Source organism: Eleginops maclovinus, chromosome 4 (assembly GCF_036324505.1).
Source record: "Eleginops maclovinus isolate JMC-PN-2008 ecotype Puerto Natales chromosome 4, JC_Emac_rtc_rv5, whole genome shotgun sequence".
Lineage (NCBI taxonomy): Eukaryota > Metazoa > Chordata > Actinopteri > Perciformes > Eleginopidae > Eleginops > Eleginops maclovinus.
This window is the reverse complement of record NC_086352.1, coordinates 868,868-888,260: the sequence shown is the minus strand read 5'-3', so window position 1 is coordinate 888,260 and position 19,393 is coordinate 868,868. Positions and strand designations below refer to the sequence as shown.

Below are 19,393 nucleotides of genomic sequence, written 5' to 3'. Positions count from 1 at the left end.
AGTGTTTACAGGAATTGTAACGGAGACGCTGTGAATAACGAGACGTTCAGAGAGGGACTTTACCTGGGTAATTCCTACACCCCCCTGCGGTGGACCCCACACCCCAGACGCCCTCAAACTGCATGTAGCTCCAGAGCCCCCTTCCCTCGCCGCTCAGCGTGTCCGGGCTCAGGTTGCAGATGTCCAGGCGGGAAAACTGACGCAGGAAGTCAGCGTAGCACATCCTGTTGAGGGGAGGAGCTCGCTTAGATTCATATAAAACATGTGTATATGCATAGTTACATACAAACATGCTATATACATATATACTGTATACGTACAGTGGGGCAAAAAGTATTTAGTCAGCCACCAATTGTGCAAGTTCTCCCATTTAAAAAGAACAGAGAGGCCTGTAATTTTTATCATAGGTACACTTCAACTATGAGAGAAAAATAAAATCCAGGAAATCACATTGTAGGATTTTAATGAATTCATTTCAAATGATTGTGGAAAATAAGTATTTGGTCAATAACAAAAGTTCATCTCAATACTTTGTTATATACCCTTTGTTGGCAATGACAGAGGTCAAAGGTTTTCTGTAAGTCTTCACAAGGTTTCCACACTGTTGCTGGTATTTTGGCCCATTCCTCCATGCAGATCTCCTCTAAAGCGGTGATGTTTTGGGGCTGTCGCTGGGCAACACGGACTTTCAACTCCCTCCAAAGATTTTCTATGGGGTTGAGATCTGGAGACTGGCTAGGCCACTCCAGGACCTTGAAATGCTTCTTACGAAGCCACTCCTTCGTTGCCCTGGTGATGTGTTTGGGATCACTGTCATGCTGAAAGACCCAGCCACGCTTCATCTTCAGTGCCCTTGCTGATGGAAGGAGGTTTTCACTCAAAATCTCTCGATACATGGCCCCATTCATTCTTTCCTTTACACGGATCAGTCGTCCTGGTCCATTTGCAGAAAAACAGCCCCAAAGCATGATGTTTCCCCCCCCATGCTTCACAGTAGGTATGGTGTTCTTTGGAGGCAACTCTGCATTCTTTCTCCTCCAAACACGACGAGTTGAGTTTTTACCAAAAAGTTCTATTTTGGTTTCATCTGACCATATGACATTCTCCCAATCCTCTTCTGGATCATCCAAATGCCCTCTAGCAAACTTCAGACGGGCCTGGACATGTACTGGCTTAAGCAGGGGGACACGTCTGGAACTGCAGGATGTAAGTCCCTGGCGGCGTAGTGTGTTACTGATGGTAGCCTCTGTTACTTTGGTCCCAGCTCTCTGCAGGTCATTCACTAGGTCCCCCCGTGTGGTTCTGGGATTTTTGCTCACCGTTCTTGTGATCATTTTGACCCCACGGGGTGAGATCTTGCGTGGAGCCCCAGATGGAGGGAGATTAGCAGTGGTCTTGTATGTCTTCCATTTTCTAATAATTGCTCCCACAGTTGATTTCTTCACACCAAGCTGCTTACCTATTGCACATTCAGTTTTCCCAGCCTGGTGCAGGTCTACAATGTTGTCTCTGGTCTCCTTTGACAGCTCTTTGGTCTTGGCCATAGTGGAGTTTGGAGTATGACTGCTTGAGGTTGTGGACAGTTATCTTTTATACTGATAACGAGTTCAAAAAGGTGCCATTAATACAGGTAACGAGTGGAGGACAGAGGAGCCTCTTAAAGAACAAGTTACAGGTCTGTGAGAGCCAGAAGTCTTGCTTGTTTGTAGGTGACCAAATACTTATTTTACAGAGGAATTTACCAATTAATTCATTAAAATCCTACAATGTGATTTCCTGGATTGTTTCCCCCATTCTGTCTCTCATAGTTGAGGTATACCTATGATCAAAATTACAGGCCTCTCTCATCTTTTGAAATGGGAGAACTTGCACAATTGGTGGCTGACTAAATACTTTTTTGCCCCACTGTATACTAGTAATGCACCCTTCATTAAAACTAACAGTGAACACCTTAGATGGTGTGTTCAGGTGATCCTGTTAATCTCAGCATCCTGTATGATTACCTGCCGCACTGCAGTGATGGAGTAAGCGTGACCTTTGACCAGTTTCTGCCCAGTAACAGCCTCCGTCTCAGGTGAGCTGGAGATCTGAGGAGATGGAAATGAATAAATATATATATAGTTATAAAAACTGTAATGTAATAATCAGCATTTCTTCATCTGTGTTATTTAATGCTAACAGTCATATGTTTGCATGTTGAACATTAGCTTGTTAGCATAAAGAGCTACATCATAGGCTCCTCCTGGGATACGTTAGCAGTTAGCTTAGCTTCCCGGTGTAGGCTGTGTGTCAGTGTTTACGTCGATGGAGCAGCCCATCAAGGAGCCCAGCTTCAGACCCCTCCTCATAATGTGGAACAGGGTGGGTGGGGCCTTCTTCAGATCGTAGCTCTCAGAGATTCCTCCGGTGAAATCCTCGAACCCCTCGATGCTGGAGCCTCCGGTCAGAGCCTCGTAGGAGCCACTCACCCTGGGGGTGGGTCACGGGTTAACAGGGGCATGCTAACCGCTAACAAAAAGCTAACATATGCTAACATGAGCTAACATATGGTCAAACTGGCCCCAACCCTTCCTGCTCCAGCTGATAACATTCAAACAACCAGAAGTGGTAGAAGTACTCAGAGCTTGTACTGCAGTGAAAGTAGAAGTACTCAGAGCTTGTACTGGAGTGAAAGTAGAAGTACTCAGATCTTGTACTGTGGTAAGAGTACAAGTACTAAGAGCTTGTACTGGAGTGAAAGTAGAAGTACTCAGAGCTTGTACTGGAGTGAAAGTACAGGTACTCAGAGCTTGTACTGGAGTGAAAGTAGAAGTACTCAGAGCTTGTACTGGAGTGAAAGTACAGGTACTCAGAGCTTGTACTGGAGTGAAAGTAGAAGTACTCAGGTCTTGTACTGGAGTGAAAGTAGAAGTACTCAGAGCTTGTACTGGAGTGAAAGTAGAAGTACTCAGAGCTTGTACTGGAGTGAAAGTACAGGTACTCAGATCTGGTACTGGAGTGAAAGTAGAAGTACTCAGAGCTTGTACTGGAGTGAAAGTAGAAGTACTCAGATCTTGTACTGTAATAAGAGTACAAGTACTCAGATCTGGTACTGGAGTGAAAGTAAAGTACTCAGATCTGGTACTGGAGTGAAAGTATAAGTACTCAGCTCTGGTACTGGAGTGAAAGTGGAAGTACTCAGATCTTGTACTGTAGTAAGAGTACAAGTACTCAGGTCTGGTAGTGTAGTAAGAGTACAAGTACTCAGCTCTGGTACTGTAGTAAGAGTACAAGTACTCAGCTCTGGTACTGTAGTAAGAGTACAAGTACTCAGGTCTGGTACTGTAGTAAGAGTACAAGTACTCAGCTCTGGTACTGTAGTAGGAATATAAGTACTCAGGTCTGGTACTGTAGTAAGAGTACAAGTACTCAGCTCTGGTACTGTAATAAGAGTACAAGTACTCAGCTCTGGTACTGTAGTAAGAGTACAAGTACTCAGCTCTGGTACTGTAGTAAGAGTACAAGTACTCAGCTCTGGTACTGTAGTAGGAATATAAGTACTCAGCTCTGGTACTGTAGTAAGAGTACAAGTACTCAGGTCTGGTACTGTAGTAAGAGTACAAGTACTCAGCTCTGGTACTGTAGTAAGAGTACAAGTACTCAGTCTCAGAGCTTGTACTGGAGTAAAGTAGAAGTACTCAGAGCTTGTACTTGAGTAGTAAGAGTACAAGTACTCAGGTCTGGTACTGTAGTAAGAGTACAAGTACTCAGCTCTGGTACTGTAGTAAGAGTACAAGTACTCAGGTCTGGTACTGTAGTAAGAGTACAAGTACTCAGCTCTGGTACTGTAGTAAGAGTACAAGTACTCAGCTCTGGTACTGTAGTAGGAATATAAGTACTCAGCTCTGGTACTGTAGTAAAAGTACAAGTACTCAGCTCTCGTACTGTAGTAAAAGTACAAGTACTCAAGCTTGTACTGGAGTAAAGTAGAAGTACTCAGAGCTTGTACTTGAGTAAAGTAGAAGTACTCAGGTTTTGTACTTTAGTAAAGTAGAAGTACTCAGGTCTGGTACTGTAGTAAGAGTACAAGTACTCAGGTCTGGTACTGTAGTAAGAGTACAAGTACTCAGCTCTGGTACTGTAGTAAGAGTACAAGTACTCAGCTCTGGTACTGTAGTAGGAATATAAGTACTCAGCTCTGGTACTGTAGTAAAAGTACAAGTACTCAGCTCTCGTACTGTAGTAAAAGTACAAGTACTCAAAGCTTGTACTGGAGTAAAGTAGAAGTACTCAGAGCTTGTACTTGAGTAAAGTAGAAGTACTCAGGTTTTGTACTTTAGTAAAGTAGAAGTACTCAGGTCTTGTACTTGAGTAAAGTAGAAGTACTCAGGTTTTGTACTTGAGTAAAGTAGAAGTACTCAGGTCTTGTTCTTGAGTAAAGTAGAAGTACTCAGATATTGTACTTGAGTAAAGTAGAAGTACTCAGATCTTGTACTTGAGTAAAGTAGAAGTACTCAGGTTTTGTACTTGAGTAAAGTAGAAGTACTCAGGTCTTGTACTTGAGTAAAGTAGAAGTACTCAGGTTTTGTACTTGAGTAAAGTAGAAGTACTCAGGTCTTGTTCTTGAGTAAAGTAGAAGTACTCAGGTCTTGTACTTGAGTAAAGTAGAAGTACTCAGATCTTGTACTTGAGTAAAGTAGAAGTACTCAGGTCTTGTACTTGAGTAAAGTAGAAGTACTCAGGTTTTGTACTTGAGTAAAGTAGAAGTACTCAGGTCTTGTTCTTGAGTAAAGTAGAAGTACTCAGATCTTGTACTTGAGTAAAGTAGAAGTACTCAGATCTTGTACTTGAGTAAAGTAGAAGTACTCAGGTTTTGTACTTGAGTAAAGTAGAAGTACTCAGGTTTTGTACTTTAGTAAAGTAGAAGTACTCAGGTCTTGTTCTTGAGTAAAGTAGAAGTACTCAGATCTTGTACTTGAGTAAAGTAGAAGTACTCAGATCTTGTACTTGAGTAAAGTAGAAGTACTCAGGTTTTGTACTTTAGTAAAGTAGAAGTACTCAGGTCTTGTTCTTGAGTAAAGTAGAAGTACTCAGATCTTGTACTTGAGTAAAGTAGAAGTACTCAGATCTTGTACTTGAGTAAAGTAGAAGTACTCAGGTTTTGTACTTGAGTAAAGTAGAAGTACTCAGGTCTTGTACTTGAGTAAAGTAGAAGTACTCAGATCTTGTACTTGAATAAAGTAGAAGTACTCAGGTCTTGTTCTTGGGTAAAGTAGAAGTACTCAGGTCTTGTACTTGAGTAAAGTAGAAGTACTCAGATCTTGTACTTGAGTAAAGTAGAAGTACTAAATTCTTGTACTTGAGTAAAGCAGAAGTACTCAGATCTTGTACTTGAGTAAAGTAGAAGTACTCAGGTCTTGTACTTGAGTAAAGTAGAAGTACTCAGGTCTTGTACTTGAGTAAAGTAGAAGTACTCAGATCTTGTAATTGAGTAAAGTAGAAGTACTCAGATCTTGTACTTGAGTAAAGTAGAAGTACTCAGGTCTTGTACTTGAGTAAAGTAGAAGTACTCAGGTCTTGTACTTGAGTAAAGTAGAAGTACTCAGATCTTGTTCTTGAGTAAAGTAGAAGTACTCAGGTCTTGTTCTTGAGTAAAGTAGAAGTACTCAGATCTTGTACTTGAGTAAAGTAGAAGTACTCAGATCTTGTACTTGAGTAAAGTAGAAGTACTCAGGTTTTGTACTTGAGTAAAGTAGAAGTACTCAGGTCTTGTTCTTGAGTAAAGTAGAAGTACTCAGATCTTGTACTTGAGTAAAGTAGAAGTACTCAGGTCTTGTACTTGAGTAAAGTAGAAGTACTCAGGTTCTTGTACTTGAGTAAAGTAGAAGTACTCAGGTCTTGTACTTGAGTAAAGTAGAAGTACTCAGGTTCTTGTACTTGAGTAAAGTAGAAGTACTCAGGTCTTGTACTTGAGTAAAGTAGAAGTACTCAGGTCTTGTACTTGAGTAAAGTAGAAGTACTCAGGTTCTTGTTCTTGAGTAAAGTAGAAGTACTCAGGTCTTGTACTTGAGTAAAGTAGAAGTACTCAGGTTTTGTACTTGAGTAAAGTAGAAGTACTCAGGTCTTGTTCTTGAGTAAAGTAGAAGTACTCAGATCTTGTACTTGAGTAAAGTAGAAGTACTCAGATCTTGTACTTGAGTAAAGTAGAAGTACTCAGGTTTTGTACTTGAGTAAAGTAGAAGTACTCAGATCTTGTTCTTGAGTAAAGTAGAAGTACTCAGATCTTGTACTTGAGTAAAGTAGAAGTACTCAGATCTTGTACTTGAGTAAAGTAGAAGTACTCAGGTTTTGTACTTGAGTAAAGTAGAAGTACTCAGGTCTTGTACTTGAGTAAAGTAGAAGTACTCAGATCTTGTACTTGAATAAAGTAGAAGTACTCAGGTCTTGTTCTTGGGTAAAGTAGAAGTACTCAGGTCTTGTACTTGAGTAAAGTAGAAGTACTCAGATCTTGTACTTGAATAAAGTAGAAGTACTCAGGTCTTGTACTTGAGTAAAGTAGAAGTACTAAATTCTTGTACTTGAGTAAAGCAGAAGTACTCAGATCTTGTACTTGAGTAAAGTAGAAGTACTCAGGTCTTGTACTTGAGTAAAGTAGAAGTACTCAGGTCTTGTACTTGAGTAAAGTAGAAGTACTCAGATCTTGTAATTGAGTAAAGTAGAAGTACTCAGGTCTTGTAATTGAGTAAAGTAGAAGTACTCAGGTCTTGTTCTTGAGTAAAGTAGAAGTACTCAGATCTTGTACTTGAGTAAAGTAGAAGTACTCAGGTCTTGTACTTGAGTAAAGTAGAAGTACTCAGATCTTGTACTTGAGTAAAGTAGAAGTACTCAGATCTTGTACTTGAGTAAAGTAGAAGTACTCAGATCTTGTACTTGAGTAAAGTAGAAGTACTCAGGTCTTGTACTTGAGTAAAGTAGAAGTACTCAGGTCTTGAACTTGAGTAAAGTAGAAGTACTCAGGTCTTGTACTGAGTAAAGTAGAAGTACCAGAGTGTAGGAATACTCTGTCACAGTGAAAGTATTCTAAATGTTCCTCCAGTGAAAGTAGAAAGTACTCTCCTCTAAATGTACTTAAAGTAGTGACAGTAAAAGTACTCATTGTCTGATTGGTCCATTTCAGAATAATATCTCTGATATGTTTTAGAATGATTGATCATTAAAGTGTTCTCAGAGCTGGTAAAGGTGCAGCTAGTTTGAATGTGTACTGCAGGGTAGCTGCTGGATGTACTGCAGGGTAGCTGCTGGATGTACTGCAGGGTAGCTGCTGGATGTACTGCAGGGTAGCTGCTGGATGTACTGCAGGGTAGCTGCTGGATGTACTGCAGGGTAGCTGCTGGATGTACTGCAGGGTAGCTGCTGGATGTACTGCAGGGTAGCTGCTGGATGTACTGCAGGGTAGCTGCTGGATGTACTGCAGGGTAGCTGCTGGATGTACTACAGGGTAGCTGCTGGATGTACTACAGGGGAACTACAGTCTGATTTAAGGGGTCATTATTTTTCACAACTTTAATCCTAATCTGTAAATTAACTAAAGGTATTAAATACATGTAGTGGAGTAAAAGTACACAGTAATGAACAATGGAAATATTCAAGTAAAGTACAAGTGTCTCAAAATTGTACTCCAGTAAATCTCCTTAGTTACTTTACACCACTGACAACAACTGTAGCGTTTTCACGTGCCCTAAATTAATGCTCTCTGTGATATACTGAGGGAGAGTGAGGGAGGGTGCGGGAGGGTGCGGGAGGGTGGGGGAGGGTGAAGGAGAACCGGTTAGTCAGATGTGTCAGAGCTTAAACACCAGGGTTAACGAGGATGTAAACATGATGGGAGGGGTGCCTACAAAGAACTGTTTGTTCTGAAGGCTGATTTTTTTACTGAGCAAACACTCCTCCCTGCTGCTCACCACACACACACACACACACACACACACACACACACACACACACACACACACACACACACACACACACACACACACACACACACACACACACACACACACACACACACACACACACACACACACACAGGACTATCAAAGAGCCCCCTTCACTCCACAGGCCATAAGACTGTAGACCCTGAGCTCTGTAAAGTGCCTCCGTGGGGTGTTCATCGGTTTGCATCTTACACTATTTTTATTTTATTTACTTGCACATCTTGCAACATTCTCTTACACTATTTTATTTCTATCCTGTTTTTTCTTTCACTATTGGTATTGGTTTGATCTGTTTTATGTTTGATATTACGTTGCACTGTTGGGAAGCCTGGGAGTTTTCCTTCCCACTGTAGCTGCCTCTGAATCCTAAATCTTTTGAGTTTATGAGTCGTGCAGGTATCTCGTCAAAAGTAAACTTTGACCTGGATGAACACAGAACGCTTTATGAGACACTTCCTCTGACCACTTGGCACTTTTTTAATTATCATGGTTCCTGAGGGTCTTACTTGGCGTAGGCTTTCTCCAGCAGAGCGCTCCAGAACTCCCTCCCCTCAGCAGAGTGAACGAACAGCAGCTTCCCTTCTCTGACCGGCAGCCGGTCGTCGATCACAACGTCCACCCACTCCCCGAAACGCCACAGCTGTAAGAGAGACACATGATGTCACTTCCTTGAACAGTTTAAATTACTTTTATTAAAAAAGAGATGAGGACCTGGAAGTGGAATATCCCGGCATACTGCGAGCTGAAGCTTTGTCCGAGAGGTACCACTCTGTCCAAAATCTGGGGGTCCAGAGTCAAAGAGGCAAGGGCCGCCAGCAGCCAGCAGTCACCTGACAGAGACAGCGCAGGGCACACAGCCTGTCAGAGTGTGTTGTGTGTGTGTGTAAGTGCATGTGTTTGTGTTTATGTTTTCTCACCCAGCGTTCCCTGACAGATGTCTGTTCTTTTCGCTCCATCAACGATGAATTGAGGGTCAGAACTCAGCTCCTGATTGGGCGAGTGAGCAGGTGAGAAAATATGATGATGATCTTCTCCATCATCTTTACTCACCTTCATCTTTAATAAGGTGACCCTAAGAGGACTGAAGGATTTGAACCTAACGTGTGACAATAATTGAAATCTCTATATTCTATAATGGAGATTACCTGCGGTGCGTTCACAGGCTTCTAGTTAATGATTCACAGACTAAGTCACAGTTTTTATTTCATTAGCAGGAGCTGCTGTAATCTTATCTTAAATATATTCAAATAGTGAGTCCCTGTGCTACAGCTGCAGGCGGATGGATACGCTGTCCATCAAGAAATTAGATCCTAATGACTGAAACAAGAAATCACAAAACCTAGATTAAACTGGCCGTTTAAGAGTTGATATACAGTGGGGCAAAAAAGTGTTTAGTCAGCCACCAATTGTGCAAGTTTCCCATTTAAAAAGATGAGAGAGGCCTGTAATTTTCATCATAGGTACACTTCAACTATGAGAGACAGAATGAGAAAAAAAATCCAGAAATCACATTGTAGGATTTTAATGAATTCATTTTCAAATGATTGTGGAAAATAAGTATTTGGTCAATAACAAAAGTTCATCTCAATACTTTGTTATATACCCTTTGTTGGCAATGACAGAGGTCAAACGTGTTCTGTAAGTCTTCACAAGGTTTCCACACTGTTGCTGGTATTCTGGCCCATTCCTCCATGCAGATCTCCTCTAAAGCAGTGATGTTTTGGGGCTGTCGCTGGGCAACACGGACTTTCAACTCCTTCCAAAGATTTTCTATGGGGTTGAGATCTGGAGACTGGCTAGGCTACTCCAGGACCTTGAAATGCTTCTTACGAAGCCACTCCTTCGTTGCCCTGGCGGTGTGTTTGGGATCATTGTCATGCTGAAAGACCCAGCCACGCTTCATCTTCAGTGCCCTTGCTGATGGAAGGAGGTTATCACTCAAAATCTCACGATACATGGCCCCATTCATTCTTTCCTTTACACAGATCAGTCGTCCTGGTCCCTTTGCAGAAAAACAGCCCCAAAGCATGATGTTTCCACCCCCATGCTTCACAGTAGGTATGGTGTTCTTTGGAGGCAACTCTGCATTCTTTCTCCTCCAAACACGACCAGTTGAGTTTTTACCAAAAAGTTCTATTTTGGTTTCATCTGACCATATGACATTCTCCCAATCCTCTTCTGGATCATCCAAATGCCTTCTAGCAAACTTCAGACGGGCCTGGACATGTACTGGCTTAAGCAGGGGGACACGTCTGGAACTGCAGGATGTAAGTCCCTGGCGGCGTAGTGTGTTACTGATGGTAGCCTCTGTTACTTTGGTCCCAGCTCTCTGCAGGTCATTCACTAGGTCCCCCCGTGTGGTTCTGGGATTTTTGCTCACCGTTCTTGTGATCATTTTGACCTCACGGGGTGAGATCTTGCGTGGAGCCCCAGATGGAGGGAGATTAGCAGTGGTCTTGTATGTCTTCCATTTTCTAATAATTGCTCCCACAGTTGATTTCTTCACACCAAGCTGCTTACCTATTGCAGATTCAGTTTTCCCAGCCTGGTGCAGGTCTACAATTTTGTCTCTGGTCTCCTTTGACAGCTCTTTGGTCTTGGCCATAGTGGAGTTTGGAGTATGACTGTTTGAGGTTGTGGACAGGTGTCTTTTATACTGAGAACGAGTTCAAAAAGGTGCCATTAATACAGGTAACGAGTGGAGGACAGAGGAGCCTCTTAAAGAAGAAGTTACAGGTCTGTGAGAGCCAGAACTCTTGCTTGTTTGTAGGTGACCAAATACTTATTTTACCGAGGAATTTACAATGAATTCATTAAAATCCTACAATGTGATTTCCTGGATTGTTTCCCCCATTCTGTCTCTCATAGTTGAAGTGTACCTATGATAACAATTACAGGCATCTCTCATCTTTTTAAATGGGAGAACTTGCACAATTGGTGGCTGACTAAATACTTTTTTGCCCCACTGTATGTGTTACAGACCGAGAGTTAGCTGACAGTTTTCTGAGGGTCGAACACCGATTTCTACTGAACATAACATATGTAGTAAAAACCAAAAACATGTATTTAATCAAATAAACGTCACTGTCTTTAAATAAATGAGAACCTAACCATCATCCTATATAAAAAACAAGGGTTTAAAGAATGTATATCTCAGCTGATCCCAGATGTTCGAGGGTTAGGTCCGAGAGTTAAACGCTGAATGATGAACCGGGACGACAGACCGCCCTCAGTAGAGACCCCCTCAGCAGACTGCCTCAGACGACCTCCAACCACTTCAGCTCACCGTTGGTCTCTTCCACTCGATGCCTCTGGTTCTGGAGAAGTAACGACCCAGTGTGTTGAACCCCAGAGTCTCGCAGTCTGCGGGAAAAAACGGGTCACAGAACAGCTCTCCACTCTTCAGACTCTCAGCCCGTAGCTGGTGGAAGTCCTGCTGCTGGAACCGGACTGCCTTCAGGCTGCCTTCCTCCTCGCGGGTCTTCAACCGGGCCAGATCTGCTGCGGTGCTTGCCATCTTGGGAGGACCAGTACAACCCGGGTCTACAGAGTCTACAGAGGGTCTACAGATTATACAGACGTTCTACAGAGGGCCTTCAGAGGATCTACAGAGGGTGCACAGACCTGCAGTAATTCAAGGTGGTTTTACCAGAAGTCTCCAAACGTCCAGTGTGTTTCTGAAATAATGTCGATGGTCTGCTGATACTGGCTGAGGTGTGTGTGTGTGTGTGTGTGTGTGTGTGTGTGTGTGTGTGTGTGTGTGTGTGTGTGTTTGTGTGTGTGTGTGTGTGTGTGTGTGTGTGGTCAGATGAAGGGTGTAGCTCTGGCCTGATATCAGTTACTAAGTAATGAGAGCAAACAGTCTGATTAACACGAAACACTCGCTGTGAACGAGGCGTTCAAGGACCTCTGTTACAGCCGGGATCACAGGAAACACTCAGTAGACAGTAACAAAGCCCAACACAAGCCCAACCAAGACCTGCAGGACTCATGCTCATAAAGCTATATTTATTTGTTCGAGAGAGAGAGAGAGCGAGAGAGAGAGAGCGAGCGAGCGACAGAGAGAGAGAGAGAGAGAGAGAAACACACACACGGTAACAGAGAGAGATGTGTGTTAATGTAGTGTGATTATTTTGGATTTTGATGCTTTGGTAACATTGTTTCTTTCGACTTTCATGCCAATAAAGAACCTTTGAACTGAATTGAATTGAGAGACATGTTAAAGTAGAGAGAGACATTTTTGATTTTTCAAACCACTTTTATTCACAAATAAATTAAACACCACATCAGAACAAAAAAAAATCAAACCAACTTCAATTCAGGAATTGTCTGAAAACCAGCTCATCATTCTCCACTGAAACCAAAGCATTTTTAAAGCTCCACATGTTCTGAAACTCCCCCACATTTTCTGTCAGATGAAAATAACTGAAATCAGTTTTGACCCTCGCTCTCACCATGCATTTGAAGATCAGCACAGCATCACAGGCCATCGAGTCCCCAACTTTAGTTATTTCTAAAAATTAAATAAAAATGAAATAATAAATTCAAATATTTGAAATATATGTATATATATATTTTTAGATGTGCAAGATAAATATTTCATAGTTAATGATGAGTGAAGTTGTTTCGTTCGTTGACATTGTCTGATTGGTGACGTATTTCCGCCCTGGGGCGCAGGAATCTTTGCCCATAGACTCTCGTTAAAAGTTGTACATGCGCAGTAGCTCCTCTTCAATAGAGATAGATATAGAGATAGATAGAGAGATAGATAGAGAGATAGATAGAGAGATAGATAGAGAGATAGATAGAGAGATAGATAGAGAGATAGATAGAGAGATAGAGAGAGATATAGATAGAGATAGATAGAGAGATAGATAGAGAGATAGAGAGATAGAGAGATATCTAGAGATAGATAGAGAGAGAGATAGAGAGATAGATAGAGAGATAGATATAGAGATAGATAGAGAGATAGATATAGAGATAGATAGAGAGATAGATAGAGAGATAGATATAGAGATAGAGATAGAGATAGATAGAGAGATAGATAGAGAGATAGAGATAGAGATAGATAGAGAGATAGATAGAGAGATAGATAGAGAGATAGATAGAGAGATAGATAGAGAGATAGATAGAGAGATAGAGATAGAGATAGATAGAGAGATAGATAGAGAGATAGAGATAGAGATAGATAGAGAGATAGATAGAGAGATAGATATAGAGATAGAGAGATAGAGAGATATCTAGAGATAGATATAGAGAGATAGAGAGATAGATAGAGAGATAGAGATAGAGATAGATAGAGAGATAGATAGAGAGATAGATATAGAGATAGAGATAGATATAGAGATAGAGATAGATAGAGAGATAGATAGAGAGAGAGATATAGAGATAGATAGAGATAGAGATAGAGAGATAGAGAGATAGATAGAGAGATAGATATAGAGATAGAGAGATAGATATAGAGATAGATATTTATTATATATGTATACTGGCCCTCTGTATAGTAATATAGCACATCTGTATATTTGTTCATACTACATCTGTTTATACTATGCCAATTATTCCCCCCTCTTTATACTGCCCTTATCTTTACATAATCACTCTGAACTGCATACTGTACTCTATATATCGCACTTGTTTCTCTTTGCACTTCTATCTATCTATAATGTTGTTGTTGTTGTTTTCATTGATGTAAATACACTGGTTTGATACCTTAGTACATGTATGCATGCTTTTTTTTTATATATACATTTTGGAGTTATAGCCCCCCCCGGAGAAAAGCCGCCACTGCATCTGGGTCAGTAACTGAAAGAGACAAAGGAGTTGATCACATCCTGAGAAACAGTGGAAGATGGTTTCCCTTTGGTCACAGAACGGACAGGTGTCAGAAACAGCCGGGTTGATCACTGAAACAAAGGCATTGACAGCAACCGCGCCGTGCAGAATCCTCCACTGTAGATCCCCCAGCCTCTTTGTCAGCGGGGGCTTGTAAAACGCTCTCCACTCAGGCCTCTGAGTCTCAGTCAGGGCCAGGTGGGCTCTCCACCGGGTGTCCACTCGGCCCTGCAGTCTGCTCTGGTTTAGCACTTTTGTCATTAAATAATACATCCCAGACAGGTGCACACGCCACCACCCCAACGACAGCCAGCGCCACTGCCGCCCAAACGACAGGCGCACACGCCGCCGCCCCAACAACAGGTGCACCCGCCACCGAAACAACGACAGGCGCACCCGCCACCGAAACAACGACAGGCGCACCCGCCACCGAAACAACGACAGGCGCACCCGCCGCTGGAGCAGCGACAGCCGGACCCGGACCCGCCGCCGGAGCAGCAGTAGCCGGACCCGCCACCGGATTAGCTGCAGCCGGACCCGCAGCCGGACTGTCACCCGCTCCCCCAGGGCACGCGCGGATCAGATGTCCCTGAGCTCCACATCCAAAACATCTCAGCGTATCAGACGTGACATGAACAGTGTAGGCAAAATCGTCAATACGAAAACTAAGAACCAAGTTGAGTTCCCCCTCATCCTTCTTTAGGATCATAAGTATGGGGCGCCGTTTGTAAAGCGGCTCACGCTGAAAATAACAGCAACATTTTGTCACATTTAGCTGTGTATAGAAACATATGTGCTACACATAAAGTGCATGGGCACTAGTAGCAAATCTCTACTGGCTACCGTCACCTAGTTTAGTTAAGTTAGCCTTGACAAGCATCCAATGATACATGATTTGGAAAACATACTTACCGAGGTGGCCCTGTGGCGGTTGCCGTCGCTGTCGACATATTGTGTATTGCCGCCAGAACGGCTCTGCCGATGTTCTCAGCTAAAGATTCAGTCATGTTTGCGGCGCAACCACGGCCGACAGTACAGTGTACCGGGTGGAGGAGCGCGGGTGGAGGATGACAGCTCAGTCATGGTGAGTGAGCCCCCTTGATTTTGTTATCGTATCATCGGACCTGAGGCCGCATGTTTTGGACACTCGGGTGAAGAGAGAGGCGGAGTTGTCAACTGATCACCATCTGGTGGTGAGTTGGGTCGAGTGGCGGGGGAAGCCTCTGGACAGACCTGGTAAGCCCAAACGTGTAGTGCGGGTGAACTGGGAACGTCTGGAGGAATCCCAAGTCCAGGAGGCCTTCAACTCACACCTCCGGCGGAGCTTTTCAGGCATCCCTGTGGAGGCTGGGGACATTGAACCAGAGTGGGCGGTGTTCAAAGCCTCTATTGCCGAAGCTGCGGCTGGGAGCTGTGGTCTCAAGGTTTTAGGTGACCCGGTAACCCTCGAACCTCCTGGTGGACACCAGTGGTCCGGGAAGCCGTCCGACTGAAGAAGGAGGCCTTCCGGGATATGTTATCCCTTGGTACTCCTGACGAAGTTGCAAGGTATCGACGGGCCCGAAGGGCAGCAGCCTCAGCCGTGGCTGAGGCAAAGCAGCGGGTGTGGGAGAAGTTCGGAGAAGTCATGGAGAAGGACTTTCGGTCGGCACCAAAGTTGTTCTGGAAAACCGTCCGACACCTCAGGAGGGTGAAGCAGGGAACCATCCAAGCTGTGTACGGTAAGGATGGGACGCTGTTGACCTCAACTGATAGTGTGTTAGGGCGGGGGAAGGAACACTTTGAGGAACTCCTGAACCCGACAACTCCGCCCTCTATGTTAGAGGCGGAGCTGGAGTATGAAAGGGGATCAATTCCAATCTCACGGGGGGAAGTCACTGAGGTAGTTAAACAGCTCCACAGTGGCAAAGCCCCGGGGGTGGATGAGATCCGCCCAGAAATGCTGAAGGCTCTGGGTGTTGAGGGACTGTCATGGTTGACACGTCTCATCAACATTTCGTGGAAGTCGGAAACAGTACCAAAGGAGTGGCAGACCGGGGTGGTGGTTCCTCTTTTTAAAAAGGGGGATCAGAGGGTGTGTGCCAATTACAGAGGCATCACATTACTCAGCCTCCCCGGGAAAGTTTACTCTAAGGTGCTGGAAAGGAGGGTCCGGCCGATTGTCGAACCTCAGATTGAAGAGGAACAATGCGGTTTTCGTCCTGGTCGTGGAACGACGGACCAGCTTTTCACTCTCGCAAGGATCCTGGAGGGGGCCTGGGAGTACGCTCATCCGGTCTACATGTGCTTTGTGGATTTGGAGAAGGCGTATGACCGGGTTCCCAGGGAGATACTGTGGGAGGTGCTGCGGGAGTATGGGGTGAGGGGGTCTCTACTCAGGGGCATCCAATCTCTGTACTCTCAAAGCGAGAGCTGTGTCCGGGTCCTCGGCAGCACGTCGGACCGATTTCCGGTGAGGGTTGGCCTCCGCCAGGGCTGCGCTTTGTCACCAATCCTGTTTGTGATATTCATGGACAGGATTTCGAGGCGTAGTCGTGGGGGACGGGGTCTGCAGTTCGGTGGGCTAAGGATTGCACCACTGCTTTTTGCAGATGATGTGGTCCCAATGGCTTCATCGGTCTGTGACCTGCAGCACTCACTGGATCGGTTCGTGGCCGAGTGCGAAGCGGCTGGGATGAGGATCAGCACCTCCAAATCTGAGGCCATGGTTCTCAGCAGGGAACCGATGGACTGTCCACTCCAGGTAGGAAATGAAGCCTTACCCCACGTGAAGGAGTTCAAGTATCTGGGGGTCTTGTTCTCGAGTGAGGGAACAATGGAGCGTGAGATGGGCCGGAGAATCGGAGCAGCGGGAGCGGTACTGCAGTCATTTTACCGCACCGTTGTGAGGAAAAGGGAGCTGAGCCAGAAGGCAAAGCTCTCTGTCTACCGGGCCATCTTCGTTCCTACCCTCACCTATGGTCATGAAGGATGGGTCAGGACCGAAAGAACGAGATCGCGGATACAAGCGGCCGAAATGGGATTTCTCCGCAGGGTGGCTGGCATCTCCCTTAGGGATAAGGTGAGAAGTTCAGTCATCTGGGAGGGACTCGGAGTAGAACCGCTGCTCCTTCATGTTGAAAGGAGCCAGTTGAGGTGGTTCGGGCACCTAGTGAGGATGCCACCTGGGCGCCTCCCTAGGGAGGTGTTCCAGGCACGTCCAGCTGGGAAGAGACCGAGGGTTAGACCTAGGACCAGGTGGAGGGATTATATCTCTTCCCTGGCCTGGGAGCATCTTGGAATCCCCCAGTCAGAGCTGGTTGATGTGGCCAGGGAAAGAGAAGTTTGGGGCATTCCCTGACGGAAAAGCGGGAGAAGATGCATGGATGGACGAAACACTTAGATTTACATTTAGATTTAATATTTAAATGTAACATTTAGATTTAGATTTGTTGAGCTGTGGTGCACTACTGTTGCACAGCTAACGTTGCATTCGGAGAAAAGCACACACGGAGAGTGAATTATCTTTAGCCGTTCTTGGCGTATTTATTCAGGCTGCTCTGACACGTCAGTCTCACGGTCAGAGCTACTTCACCAACTACTGAACTAGCATAACGCAGTTTACCCTTTTATAGTCTGTACCTTAGCGCCACCATGTGGCATACACATATATATATACTACGTACAGCATTACATCACATATAGAACTGAGTACATAATGCACATATCTCAACAAGATATAACATTTAACATTTGGATTTAAATATTTAAAATATCTCTAAGTTGACAAATATTGTTGTAAATGTAAAATTCACACCAGTTTTTTAAACATTGTTTGAAGCTAAATGTGACAAAATGTTGCTGTTATTTTCAGCGTGAGCCGCTTTACAAACGGCGCCCCATACATAAGCACCTGTCTCCTGAAAGAAACCACGTGCTTAAGGTGCGTAGACTTGCAGCCGAGGGGGATCATTTTTATTGGAGACACAAGCTGCCCGTGCCGAGCCAACTCTCTCTCCAACAACTCGTTCCGCAGAAACGGGGGTACATTCGATATTACCACTTTTTTCGCGGGAGTGGCAAGGGGTAGCACGGGTAGCAGCGTCCCTTTAACCACTATCCCGCTCTCCACCAGCTGGTTAGCTTTCTCAGTGCTGTCTAAGAAAATAACCACAGCACTGTTCATCCGTGAGGCAGATTTCACCCTGCCATATCCCACCGAAGCACCCACAGCCAAACTACACTCCTCTATCGAAACACCGCCAGGTGGAGAGAGCTTGACGGCGTGCTGGCGAGTCAGCTTCTCCAACCCGGAGCTGCTGCCACGAGACGCCATGCCGCGCTGAGAGGCTGCGGTAGCAGCCGCCTGGCAAACAAATCACCAGTGCCACCAAACAAATCCACCAAACAAACCCACCAAACCCACCAAACAAACCCACCCAAACAAACCCACCCAAACAAATCCACCCAAACAAATCCACCAAACAAACCCACCAAACAAATCCACCAAACAAACCCACCAAACAAACCCACCAAACAAATCCACCAAACAAACCCACCAAACAAACCCACCAAACAAATCCACCAAACAAACCACCAGTGCCACCAAACAAACCCACCAAACAAATCCACCAAACAAATCCACCAAACAAACCCACCAAACAAACCCACCAAACAAATCCACCAAACAAACCCACCAAACAAACCCACCAAACAAATCCACCAAACAAACCACCAGTGCCACCAAACAAACCCACCAAACAAATCCACCAAACAAATCCACCCAAACAAATCCACCAAACAAACCCACCAAACAAACCCACCAAACAAATCCACCCAAACAAATCCACCCAAACAAATCCACCAAACAAACCCACCAAACAAACCCACCAAACAAACCCACCAAACAAATCCACCAAACAAACCCACCAAACAAATCCACCAAACAAACCCACCAAACAAATCCACCAAACAAACCCACCAAACAAACCCACCAAACAAACCCACCAAACAAATCCACCAAACAAATCCACCAAACAAACCCACCAAACAAACCCACCAAACAAATCCACCAATCAAACCCACCAAACAAATCCACCAAAATTCGGTGACGTGATGCACAAAGTTATACACAATCACCCAGTGAGAGAAAGAAATGTTTAAAACGGTTTGAAAAGTTACGAAACCGATAATCACCACTCTCCGCTATACTCACCGATCCACTCACAGAGAGAGAGGGAGAGAGAGGGAGAGAGAGAGAGAGAGAGGGAGAGAGAGGGAGAGAGAGGTGTTAAAGTAGAGAGAGAGAGAGAGAGAGAGAGAGAGAGTGATGTTAAAGTAGACAGAGACGGGCGAGAGAGAGTTGTTTACATGAAGAGAGAGAGACAAGTTAAAGTAGAGAGAGAGAGAGAGAGAGACATATTAAAGTAAAGTGAAACACAGAGCGAGAGAGAGAGAGAGAGAGAGGGAGAGAGAGTGATGTTAAAGTAGACAGAGACGGGCGAGAGAGAGTTGTTTACATGAAGAGAGAGAGACAAGTTAAAGTAGAGAGAGAGAGAGAGAGAGAGAGAGAGAGAGAGAGAGAGAGAGAGAGAGAGAGAGAGAGA

At 44.4% G+C, this 19,393-nt stretch overlaps 1 protein-coding gene across 1 annotated transcript in view; it reads right to left on the bottom strand.

Annotated features, from left to right (window-relative positions):
- LOC134862697 (calpain-2 catalytic subunit-like) overlaps positions 1-11,662 on the bottom strand; it is a 34,934-nt gene extending 23,272 nt beyond the window's left edge. Inside the window, exons 1-8 of the mRNA XM_063880713.1 lie at positions 11,598-11,662; positions 11,260-11,525; positions 8,891-8,960; positions 8,685-8,803; positions 8,480-8,613; positions 2,301-2,469; positions 2,004-2,087; positions 64-244 (exon numbers count right to left, since the gene is read on the bottom strand). Of these exons, the coding sequence (XP_063736783.1) occupies positions 64-244; positions 2,004-2,087; positions 2,301-2,469; positions 8,480-8,613; positions 8,685-8,803; positions 8,891-8,960; positions 11,260-11,490 (988 nt within the window). The 5' untranslated portion in view covers positions 11,491-11,525; positions 11,598-11,662. The remainder of the gene's footprint in view (positions 1-63; positions 245-2,003; positions 2,088-2,300; positions 2,470-8,479; positions 8,614-8,684; positions 8,804-8,890; positions 8,961-11,259; positions 11,526-11,597) is intronic.
- Positions 11,663-19,393: the final 7,731 nt, after the last annotated feature.